We start from the raw sequence: 12479 nt of genomic DNA on the forward strand, positions 1-12479 counted from the left end.
ACCTATGATGCGGTCACATTAAAAACATGAAAGACTCAGACAAATTTAACAAACATATGGGCAAGATCTTTACAAAACACTGCGAAAAGAAATTAAATAAAACCTAAATAAATGCAGATAAATGATCATGGATAACAAGAGTCAATAATGTTAAGATGTCAATTCTAAAAATTGATTTGTGTATTGCCAGTATGATGCCAACCAACTTCATTATAGAATTAAAATCCATCATTTAAAATTTTATATGGAAATTACAAAAGACCTGGAATAGCCAGAACAATCTTGAAAAAGAGCATAATTATAAGAATTACACTAGCTGACTTCAAGATTTCCTATATAGCTACAATCAACAAGATAGAATTGACAGAGATAGAATAGAAACGCCAACATAAAATCACACTTACGTGATCGATTAATTTTTTTTTTAATGGTACCAAAGCAATTCAATTGGGAAAGTCTTTTGAACAGATGGTTCTGCAACAATCACCTATCTGAGGGGTTAAAAGGAACTTTAATGCCTGCCTCGAACCATTCACAAAAGTTAATTTGAGATGGGCCCAAGGCCTAAATATTAAAAAACAAAAAAACTTCTTGAGGGAAACACAGGAGACAATCTTACGTTTATCTTGGGGCAGGTAAATATTTCTTGGAGCCCAGAAATCACTCAGCATAAAAATATTTTTAAATGGATAAATTGGATTCCATCTGAATTAAAGCTTCTGCTCATCCCACAATACTATGAGGAAAGTGGAAAAAGGGAAATCAGAGACAAGAAGAAAATATTCACGAGGCATATCTCTGACAAGGGATTGTATCCAGAATAAGTGAAGAACTCCTCCAAAACTCTGGGAGAAAAGACAAACAGCCCAACTGCAAAAGTGAACAGAAGATTTAAGTAGGCATGTCACAGAGGAAAGCAGATGAATGACCAAAAGCCAAAGACACAACGGTCAGCATCTTGAATCCTCAGGGAAATGTCAGTTACCATCCGGGAGCAGCTTCCACCCACCCACGGACAGACTTCAAAGGAGAAAGAAAGGCTCGGCCAAATGCTGGTAGGGAAGTGCCCACTGCAGATGGGACAGGGAAACCTGCTTGGAAAACTGACATTTTCTTATACAGTTAGGACTCGGGAGTTCCACTTTTAGGTACTAACCCCAGAAGCAGGAAACACTCGTATACAAAATTACACGCAGAAGCATGTTCCCAGCAGCCTTATTCCTAAGAGCCTCAGACTAGGAACAACCTGTACCGGGCAGACTCATCCCCTCCCAAAGACCTGAAATCAATTACTTACTCACCCACCTGAGGAAACTGGAGAAAGTTTTAGAGCGAGTTACACTGAAGCTGAGCGGCAGAAATGAAATAACAAACGTCAGAGCAGAAACAGAGGGGTCACCTTGAACAAGCGTGCAGCAACACGGCGAATCTCAAACACACGCTGAGGGAAAAAAAAACACCAGACACGGGGCTTCCCCGGTGGGTCCGGTGGTTAAGAATTGCCTTGCAGTGCAAGGGACATTGGTTTGATCCCTGGTCTGGGCAGATTCCACATGCCCAGGAGCAACTAATCCCAAGTGCCACAATTACTGAGACTCCTCTCTGGAGCCGGCGGGCCGTAGCTATGGAATGAAGCCCACGCTTCTAGAGCCCAAGCCCCACAAGCAGAGAAGCCTCTGCGGTGATAAGCCCACACGCCGCAATGAAGAGGAGCCCTCAGCTAGAGAGAGCCCGCGCGCAGCAGTGACGAAACGTGAATCGACACGTCTCTGTAAGAAATATCAGACACAGGAAAAGCACACACCGCACGATTCCAGCCGTGCGAAATTCTAGAAGAGGCAAAATTAACCTTATGGCGGGCGAACTAAATCAAGCCGGTCTTGTGGGGATGGAGATTAAGTGGGAGTGAGCATGAGAGAGCTTTCTGGGGCAGTCAGAAGTGGTCCAGATATTGACGGGGTGAGACATTACTTTGCCGACAAAGGTCCGTCTAGTCAAAGCTATGGTTTTTCCAGTAGTCATGTATGGATGTGAGAGTTGGACCATAAACAAAGCTGAGCGCCAAAGAATTGATGCTTATGAACTGTGGTGTTGAAGAAGACTCCTGAGAGTCCTTTGGACTGCAAGGAGAGCCAACAAGTCCATCCTAAAGGAGATCAGTCCTGGATATTCATGGGAAGGACTGATGCTGAAGCTGAAGCTTCAGTACTTTGGCCACCTGATGCAAAGAACTGACTCATTGGAAAAGACCCTGATGCTGGGCAAGATTGAATGCAGGAGGAGAAGGGTGTGACAGAGGATGAGATGGTTGGATGGCATCACCTACTCGATGGACATAACTTTGAATAAGCTCCAGGAGTTGGTGATGGACAGGGAGGCTTGGCGTGCTGCAGTCCACAGGGTCACAAAGAGTTGGACACAACTGAGCGACTGAACTGAACTGAGACAGACATACGTTTGTCAAAATTCATTGCACTGATGATACATGTGTCTCACTGTAAGTTAAATAGACCTCAATATTAAAATATTTAAAGCTTTAAAGAAAATTTTGGAAACATTCAAATTTCAAAATATTTCAAAATATAAAAAGAAATATGGGGCCCACCTTATATATTCTGTAAACATTCTTAGCAGAGTCTAGGACTGATGCAGAATCAGATAGATGACTGTCTCTACTATGGAAACGTGCAGAATTCACACTAATTCCCATAAATAGTGTTGTAGCAGTTTGGGCTCTGCTTTGGCCACCAATTGCCGGTACATCCCACCATGAAAAAAAGAGACACTGAAGGTTTGGAGGAGGGGACAGAAGACCCTGGTGCTTCCAGGAGGCTGGGGTTCCCTGGACATTCAGCAGACACCTGTCCAGTGGGCGTATGGGAGAGCCACCCAGGTCCTGCTGCACCCCAACAAATGGACCAGGTGTGGTGCATGACTGGGGCAGACAGGCTCCTCTGGATTCTGCCCTGGTGTGCGTGCATGCTAAATTGCTTCAGTCATGTACCTGACTCTCTGCGACCCTATGGACTGTAGCCCACCAACCTCCTCTGTCCATGGGATTCTCCAGGCAAGAAAGAGTAGGTTCCCATGCCCTTCTCCAGGGGATCTTCCCAACCCAGGGATCAAGTCCGCATCTCATCCTTCCTGCATTGGCGGGCTGGTTCTTTACCACCAGCACCATCTGGAAAGCCTTGGAGGAGTGGCCCATGTGCAGTGAACGCATTAGCCACTCAGTTGCGTCCCACTCTTTGCGACCCCATGGACTGTAGCCCGCCAGGCTCCTCTGTCCATAGGAATTTCCAGGCAAGAGTACTGGAGTGGGTAGTCATTCCCTTCTCTAGATCTTCCCCACCCAGGGATAGAGCTCAGGTCTCCTGCATTGTAGGCAGATTCTTTACCATCTGAGCCACAAGGGAAGCCCTAGGCTAGAGCAGTTTCCATTTCCAGGTCCAAGGGTGCATCACCAGACGGGGTGCCGACAGTCCTGCCTGCAGAGGGTGCCCTTGTCTCCAAGTTGGCCCTGCTAGTGCTCCTTTAGGGTAGATCCCCAGAAACAGAATTAATTGGGGAAATGGATGCATTTCCATAAATATAAACTATAAATTTTAGTTAACATTGCCCAAACCTTCACTTTAATGTGATCCAATCACCTCCAAAATGTGGTGCTTTTACTATTTCTCAATCTTGGCCAAAATGATACATCATCCTAATTTCCATTTCTTAAATATTAGTAAGGTTGAGTTTATATATCTCCATTTTTAAGTGGATTGTCATCTTTTTCTTATTGGTTTTAAAAAGTGCTCTTTATCAATGATATTAACTCTTGGCAACAGATCATAGAAAGAAAAAAAAAACTACTGTGTCTTTCAACTTAATTTATGGTGATTTGGCTAAACAAACTTCTTGAAATGTTTATCTTCACATTTACCAATCCTTTTTTCTTTTAAGGTATTTGGGTTGGGAGCATAATTAAAAGGAGTCTCTCCATCAGAAAAAAATCTTAGTATCAAAATCTTAGACAACTTATACTGTGGAAACCAGGAACACTGAAAACAGAGGGGCTGTGTATTTATCATCATAACTGATGCATTGTTAGGGCTTTTAGGACTTGTTGTTTAAGAGAGACTTCTCATTCATTTGATCATTGGTTCATTCATTCCTTCATTCAAAAATACTAACAGAGCGTCAACTACTTGTCGGGCACTGTAAGGGGCTGGCGAGACAGCCATGGGCAAACAAGACCAACCTTGCCCCCCAGGCACCCACTCGCCGGTGCAGCCACCTTGAGGGGACACGCCACTGGGCCTCTATGACAGCCGAGCCCCGGCCCAGCCCTGGGGACATGGTTTCCAGCCCCTCCTTGAGAAACTCCAGGGAGGAGCATCTTGAAGAATAGGTTTCTCGTCCCCAAGGGCAAGCAAACAAGTCAGAGAGTGGGCCCTGGAGCCTCAGGAGAGGGAAGCACGGAGGAGGATGGCGGAGTCGGGACCCTGAGCAGGTGGGGGCGGGCCAGGCTGGGGAGACTCATAGGGTAGGGACAGAGACCCTCTGTCCGCCCACCCCCGTCTGCTCACAGATGGCCATCAAGTCGGTGCCGTTTCTGAACACGGAAGGGTGGTCCAAGGAGCTTCTGGGGGCACTCACCAGGCCCGACCGGACACAGCAGGAGCAGCCCCCGGAGAAGGTGGGCCACTCCCACCCCTGGTGCCCACTGCACAGGCCCCCCCACGCCCAGAGCAAGCCCCAGGCCCCCGAAAGAAACAGAGGGCGGGGGCCAGGCGGTAGGACTTGCAGCCACACCCTTGACGCTTCACCACCAGGCCAGGGATTGCTGGTCACAAAGCAGAGTGGGGAGGGGGCCTGCACCAAGGAAGTGGCAGGCTGCCCAGTGGACAGGGGTCCAGAGAGGGGGTTCAGGCTCAAGACAGGGAGCTGAACGCTTCCCCAGGCCTTCCTGTTCATCTACTATGGGCTGATGCTTCAAGCCGAAGAGAACGGCACCAACGTCAGGACACACCTGAAAACCCTGCTGGAAACGTCCCATCAGTGGCCCAAGCAGAGGGAGGTAAGGCTGTGGCGGCCACTCAGCCAACTGCCTGGCCCTGACCACAGGGTTAGCCTGAGCCTGGCCACACTCCAAGCCCTGACCTGAGCCCTGACCCTGGTCCCACTCTGAGCCCTGACCCTGGCCCCCTGAGCCCTGACCCTGGTCCCACTCTGAGCCCTGACCCTGGCCCCCTGAGCCCTGACCCTGGCCCCACTCTGAGCCCTGACCCTGGTCACTCTGAGCCCTGACCTGGTCCCACAAGGAGCCCTGACCCCGGTCCCACTCTGAGCCCTGACCCTGGTCCCACACGGAGCCCTGACCCCAGGCCCACTCCAAGCCCTGACCCCGGTCCCACTCCGAGCCCATCACAGCTGTGCCCTCTTCTTGTCACCTGGACCCCCATTCCCCGCTCTGGCGCAGGGCTTGAGACCTGGGGGTGGGGAGGCAGCGGTAGCAGGGCTCCACAGTCACCTTTCCCCCACCCTACCCTCACCTCCAGCCCTCATAAAGAGACACCCCACAAGGCTTGGCTCAGATGTGTGTGTCCTCCCAGGCTGGTGGGAGGCAGGTGCCCTGTGCCCTCGGACAAATTCCCTCCCTCCCTGGGCCTCAGTTTCCACACACCCAGGTGAGAAGTAGGCCAGATCCTACCAGCCCACATCAGTGACCCCTGCCACCCGCCCCCACAGGGCATCGCGCTCACTGTGGGGCTGGCCGCCGCCCGCCACCTGGACCACGTCTGGGCTGTCCTGGAGCAGTTTGGCCGGAGCACGCCCATCAAGTGGAGCCTGAACAGCTTCTCCCCCAAGGTGCTGGCTCTCTGGTGGCCGGAGTCCTGGACTGCTGACAGGGATGCTGAGCCTCCGTGGGGTGGGGGTTCCTGGGGCCGATTAGGGGAAAAAGCTGTGGGCCGCGGCCCCCGGCCTCCAGCCCACCTCTGCAGCAGCGGCATGGCCCCCGCACCACAATTTTCCCCTCCTCGATGGTGCTCCCTCTTTCCCACTGGGCTGCAGGGAGCTCAGCTGTGAAGCCAACACGGCAGGGGCTCCGGGACAGCTCCCACGTGGCTGCCTGCCCGCCGCATGGCGGTCAGTGGCTCTTTGACCCTGGGCCTTGTGCAAAGCAGGAGACAAGGGCCCGAGGCCAGCCCTGGGGAGCTCCCAAGGCGCAAGCAGTGGCAGCGACCGCAGGAGGCGAGCCAGGATAGGACAGAGGGGGGACGAGTGAGAACCAGGACCACGGCCGAGGTCCTGCCTCCTCCTCGCAGTGCCGCACCTGGCGGGTGGTAGAGCAGCGGCTGGGACCCGAGGCTCAGACCCTCAGAGAGGGTCTAGTCACTGGTGGGCTGCAGGATCATAGTGTCCTCAGGGGACATCGAGGGGCCCCACTCTCTGGGTCTCACCTGGAGCCAACACGCCAGGTGCCCCATCACTGTCTCTCTAGGTCCAGACAGGCCCCCTGCAGCCTGAGGGGGGACAGAAGAGGGCCAGGTCCTGGGCCCCCGGGGAGGGGCCACCCCAAGTCCAGAAGGGTGAGGGGCTTAGACTCCAGCCCATTCTGACAGAGACAAGCAACCCCGGGTACACATCTGAGTGACCCCACGAGACCCAGCCCACCGCCCCTAGGGAGACAACCCCATCTCCCCTATTTCCTTGTGATATAAACTGCGGTCCGCCCTGCCTCCAGGACCCTGCTAGTGCCTGGGGTACCTCCCATCACCACACCCCCAGGGGAAGGCTCAGCAGGGCCCCCATGTGCCTGACCTGCCCCTCCTCCACCCCACTGTGCCCAGAACTCGGGGGACCTGCAGTGGAAGTGGGCGAGCAGCACCATCCTCCTCGCCTACGGCCAGATGGCGGACAAGGCCAAGGCCCAGATCCTTCCATGGGTGGACAACATCCTGTCCCGGATGGTCTTCTTCTTCCACTACAGCTCCTGGGTACGACCCCCAGCCCACCCCAGAGCCCACCAGAGCAGGGTCAGGATTAGACCTCCCAGGGCCCGGGAGCCCACCAGAGCGGGGTCAGGATTAGACCTCCCAGGACCCCAGAGCCCACCAGAGCGGGGTCAGGATTAGACCTCCCAGGGCCCAGGAGAGCCCACCAGAGCGGGGTCAGGATTAGACCTCCCAGGGCCCCAGAGCCCACCAGAGCAGGGTCAGGATTAGACCTCCCAGGACCCCAGAGCCCACCAGAGTGGGGTCAGGATTAGACCTCCCAGGACCCCAGAGCCCACCAGAGCGGGGTCAGGATTAGACCTCCCAGGGCCCCGGAGCCCACCAGAGCGGGGTCAGGATTAGACTCCCAGGACCCCGGAGCCCACCAGAGCGGGGTCAGGATTAGACTCCCAGGACCCCGGAGCCCACCAGAGCGGGGTCAGGATTAGACCTCCCAGGACCCCAGAGCCCACCAGAGCGGGGTCAGGATTAGACCTCCCAGGGCCCCAGAGCCCACCAGAGCGGGGTCAGGATTAGACCTCCCAGGGCCCGGGAGCCCACCAGAGCGGGGTCAGGATTAGACCTCCCAGGGCCCGGGAGCCCACCAGAGCAGGGTCAGGATTAGACCTCCCAGGGCCCCAGAGCCCACCAGAGCGGGGTCAGGATTAGACTCCCAGGGCCCTGGAGCCCACCTCCCCACCCCACCCCAACGTGGGCCTGGCCTCGTCCTCATGCTTCCCACCTAATGCTTCATGGGTTTTCGTGAGGATCCCAGCCCTCTGCCTCCCCCCGAAAGCAAGCCCTGGGTTCTCACTTGGGGGAACTGGATGCCCCATGATGACAGTCCCCTGACCCTGCACCCTGGGAACAATGAGGGGCCAGGGAGCCCTGTGAGGCCACTGCACACTTGATCCTTTGGGCCTGGGGTAGCCACATATCATGAGAAGCTGGACACTGGGCTTCTTATGGGCACCTCCTGATGCTTAAGCATCATCAATTATTCACATCATTAAACAAAATCACATGGGTCCCCCCCATTCCGGGGCTTATGCAGCCCCAGCCGGAGGTCCCTGCTGTCCCCCCATCAGCAGAGGCCCTGCTGCCACATGTGACGGTGGCCCTCCTGCTCTCCCACCCCTCTGGTACTCCCACTCCCCGACCTGGCCCCTTGCTCCACTGTCTGACCCCAGGACGAGACCCTGAAGCAGAGCTTCCTCACGGCCATACTCATGCTGGTGGGGGCCATCAGCCGCAACGAGGGTGCCCAAAGCTACGAGTTCTTGCAGGTGTCCGAGCTCCTCGAGTGTCTGATGGTGAGTGCAAGGTCCTTGGGCAGGGGAAGGGCTTCCCGGGGATGGACCAGGCACCCCCCTCAAACAGCAGCACTCACAAGAGACACCAGTGGAAGAGATGGGCCAGCTGGACTTCTAGAGCATGGGCAAGCCCCTCACAGGTTTTCACACCTAGAAGCACATCCACGGCCCTCACGTGACTCACTCCCTACAGTGACCCTGAGCTGGCCGAGGACAGCCACCACACAGCTGATGTGGCTGAGACCCGGGAAGGCCAGCACCATCCATTCTGCCAATACTGACCTAGCTTGCACCACTAGTTACTATGGGTTTGGGCCTCGCAGAACCTGTGGGATAGTGGAGGAAACTCACAAGTGATAAATAATGATGCAGTAGCAATAACAAAAATAACAGTCTCACTTTCTGAGCCCCTCCTGTGACCCAGACACACTGCTTTGCACGCCTTGCTTCCCACCTAACACAAGGGCAACGGCATCATGTTACTTGTGAATACACGAAGCTCAGAGCAGTTTGGAGGTGTGTCCAGGGTCATGCGAGCTCGCGTGTGGGTAGCTAGGATTCAGGTATAATCCATCTGATTCTAAAGTCTATGCTCTAATTGTCTAAGGTGGCCAGGGGGATGTGTTTGGGGGGGGGGGGGTCAGATCACAGAGGCCCTCCTGTGAGGATCCAGAGCAGAAGCAGAATCCTGCAGGTTAGAGGGGTGCTGGGCACCCAGACTTTTAGATGGGAAGGAGACTTGGTGTCAGAAGTGGGACAGGCCAAGGTATGTGGAAAGATTCAGCCTTCACCTGGGATTTGCAGCTTCTGATGGAGAAGGAGCCCCAGGACACGCTGTGCACCCCGACTCGCCAGCAGACCATTCACATCATCTCCAGTCTCTGGTAGGCTCCCCAGCCCCACACAGTGCTTTGCTCAGCATTCACCATCAGCCTCACAGCTCAGGCTTGGCACCCCTCAGGACAACGAGGTGGGAGACATCAGGCGTCAAGGCCCTCCTGGGCAGGGCTAGGGACCTGAGCCAGCGCAGGCCTTATGGAGGCCCCCGCCCTCCCCGCCTTGTCCCCACAGTAAGCTGAGGCCACCGCTGGACTTGGAGAAGAAATCTCGGCTTCTGTCCATCAGCCTCCGCAGCGTGATGTCCCTGCCGCTGCTGGAGGTCCTGGAGAAACACACCTGCCTCTTTCTGGAGCCGCCCAACATACAGGTGCAAGCCTGGCACCTCCACCCCTTCTGGAGGGGGGCCCCCGGGGAAGAATGTCCAGTCCTGCATACTGCCCTAGGGTTAGGAGGGGGAGGCTGAGGCACCCGCCTCCCACCGTAGGCCAGGGCTGGGGTTTTTTTTAACTGTTCTGAGCCCACCTGTAAAAAGGGGATGATGATCCAAGAGCTAGTGGTCCTTAGTACTGAGGCTGAAAGGAAACCCTGGGTGTCCCACGTGAGGGGCAAAGCAGCGCTCTGTACATAGAATGGGTGGCCTCCCTGCCTCTTGCCGGCACTGAGAGCGTGCAGCTCAGTGTCACCCACGCCGCTACTGCAGCTGGTCTGGTCCTACCCGCGCTAGTGGCTGCAAGAAGGAGCTCTGATGTGAGCTCCACGCCCCTGGCCGGCCGCCCACCCTCTCAAGTTCTGTGCAAGGGAAGCCGCACTGCGGGGAGATGCCGGCCATTGCGGGCAGCCGCCACCGGGGGGCGCGTGCAGCCTCACGCGGCCCCGCCCCCGCCAGGCGTCCCGCCCACTGCAAAGGGCAGGCAGCCCGTGCTGAGCACCCGCCGGGCGCCAGGCCCACCCAGCATCTGTGTTAGCTCAGCTTCCCAGCAGCGACCAGAGAGCAGGGAACTAGCTCAGAGAAGTGGAGGTGTCGGGAGGGAGAGGCAGGGCTAATCTCCACCCCTTGCCCTGGACCGGGCTCTTCAGGCCAGCTCACCAGGCGGAGTCCAGGATGCAGCCAGCAGACAGGCAGCTTGGGTGTGAGTGACAGTGAGGGGCCTCCTAGACCCAGGGTGACACCACTGCAGCGGCTCTCCAGAAGGGGGACGTCTGCCTAGACTCCAACCCTGTGGGAGTCCAGGGTGCCTGGGTTACCACGTGATGACCCCACGGCCGGACCCTGAGGGAGTGCAGCCCGGAGCCAGGCGCGGGGCTGGTGCTTCCTGTTCGTTCTCACCCTGTGTCCACGTCCAACCTGACAGGGGTCTGGCTCCAGCACAGCTCTCAGGTGACAAAGGTAGGCTCAGCGAGCTGAAGTGGCCCCCAGGGAGCTGACGGCCCGCGCCCCAGGGCTCTCCTCCAGCGGATACTCCCTGTGGCCCTTCCCTCCCTGGGCAAGCCTGACTCGCCAAGCAGCCAAGATTGAGGGTCTCCTGTGTTTGCAGGACCAATGCAAAAGGAAAACAAGGGGCCTTTGTTTAAACCGTTTTTGAGAATTTCAAGAGGGCAAAGGCAAAGCATTCAAGTAGACACGAGAGCCTTCCGAGCCAGGTCTTGAGTGGGTTACACGCTCGTGAATCTTCTCAGCCACCGAGAGTCCTTTGCCCTGGGGCAGGCCCCAGACCACCCATGCTCCACGGCTGCCCATTGGGGGTCCTAGGGGCCCCTTCCTGGGCATGATGTGAGCTCGCTAGTGTGCAGCCCATCCTGGGGAGTGTGCAGGAAGCAGGCAATGGGAGGCTGATGCACATAGGCCCCCCAGGAGGCCTCAACTGTCCCTCTGGCCCTGGGGCTCAGCTGCCCCCTGACCTGCTCCCCGCCCCGCACAGACACTCTACAAGGAGACCGTGGGGGCCCTGGAGCAGATGCTGCAGACCTTCATCATGCAGAACCCCACAGCCGAGGAGCTGCACTTCCTGCTGTCGGTGAGGGCACGGGGCAGTGCGGGGAGGGGACAGGGGGCAGAGGACGCAGGGCCTGAGCCAGGCATGGGACTGGTCTAGACGAGGGCTGTCCATCTCTGGGGATCACTGCAGTTTAGGACAAGTGGGGCGGGCAGGTGCAGTGAGCACAGCCTGGTGGCAAGTGGGCCAGGTAGGCCACAGCAAAGCGAGTCGGTGAGGGAAGAGGCCGTGGCCCTGCCCCAGAGGGACCTACCCTCCTTCCCACTGAGAGAACTGCCCCTGCAGCAGGTTCCCAGCTTTGAGGGCGTCTCCCAAGCCTATCACCCCCACTCTGCCACTGCCCAACAGAGTCCTTCCCTGATGGGAGGGAAAGAAGCCAACAGAGTCAGGGGAGGCCCAGACAGGGGAGGCTGCCTCTGCTGGGAGGGTGGAGGTCAGGGCCAGCAGGCCTCTGCAGAGGAGGGGCGGAGAGGGCCACGGGGCAGACGGCACACAGGAGCAAAGCTGAGCAACCCCGGAAAGCATACTGGGCCAGAATGGAGGGAGGTTCTGCATGGCTGGAGCCTGGGGTGGGCGCAGAGGTGGGGGCAGTGGGTCAGAGTGCGGTTAGGTCAGCAGGGGCCAGGCCATCTCAGGCTGGGGGCCCAGTGGAGCTGAGGGGAGCCGCTGCAGCAGGGACTGCCTATCTGGGGTGCACAGATGGAAGTCGGGGTGGAGTGTGTGAGCCCTGCCAGGAGAAAACGTTGTCACAGGACACAACTGAGTCACAGAATCTCCCAGCACTTCATCCTCACGCAGCATCAGATCATCCATCCCCGTAACAAAGAGGCTCAAATGCAGCTTAAGAGGTGTTCAACCTGTCTCAGTATGCATTTGTATTTCTTTGTAACTCTGTGCCTTTATGGTGTGCACAGAAAAGCATTGTTCTGGAAAATACACATTGCAGAGAAACAGGTTAAGAACTTGGCGCCTCAAAAGACTTTCAGCAGGAGGGGCGTGTCAGCTACAAGAGAAAGAATTAACACCTTCTCTTGCTTGGTGGTTCAGACGGTAAATTGTCTGTCTACAATGCGAGAGACCTGGGTTCGATCCCTGGGTTGGGAAGATTCCCTGGAGAAGGAAATGGCAACCCACTCCAGTACTCTTGCCTTGAAAATCCCATGGACGGAGGAGCTTGGTGCAGGCTACTGTCCATGAGGTCGCAAAGAGTCGGCACGACTGAGCGACTTCACTTTCACTTTCACCTGGGAGAGGCCGAGGCAGTGAAAAGAGAGGAGGAAGCCTGGATAGGGGGAGTGGTAGACGCGAGGGGGTGGGACTGGGAGGGGCCTGAGCCGAGGGTGTGGCCT

General features: G+C 56.2%; 1 protein-coding gene across 1 annotated transcript in view; it reads left to right on the forward strand.

Moving 5' to 3' along the window:
- LOC101118112 (maestro heat-like repeat family member 5) overlaps positions 1-12479 on the forward strand; it is a 57173-nt gene that overhangs the window by 9178 nt on the left and 35516 nt on the right. The window contains 8 exon segments of the mRNA XM_060419957.1: positions 4577-4684; positions 4949-5065; positions 5737-5856; positions 6840-6986; positions 8174-8296; positions 9101-9180; positions 9368-9514; positions 10980-11151. Of these exon segments, the coding sequence (XP_060275940.1) occupies positions 4577-4684; positions 4949-5065; positions 5737-5856; positions 6840-6986; positions 8174-8296; positions 9101-9180; positions 9368-9514; positions 10980-11151 (1014 nt within the window).

The sequence above is a fragment of the Ovis aries genome, chromosome 9, assembly GCF_016772045.2.
Source record: "Ovis aries strain OAR_USU_Benz2616 breed Rambouillet chromosome 9, ARS-UI_Ramb_v3.0, whole genome shotgun sequence".
NCBI lineage: Eukaryota > Metazoa > Chordata > Mammalia > Artiodactyla > Bovidae > Ovis > Ovis aries.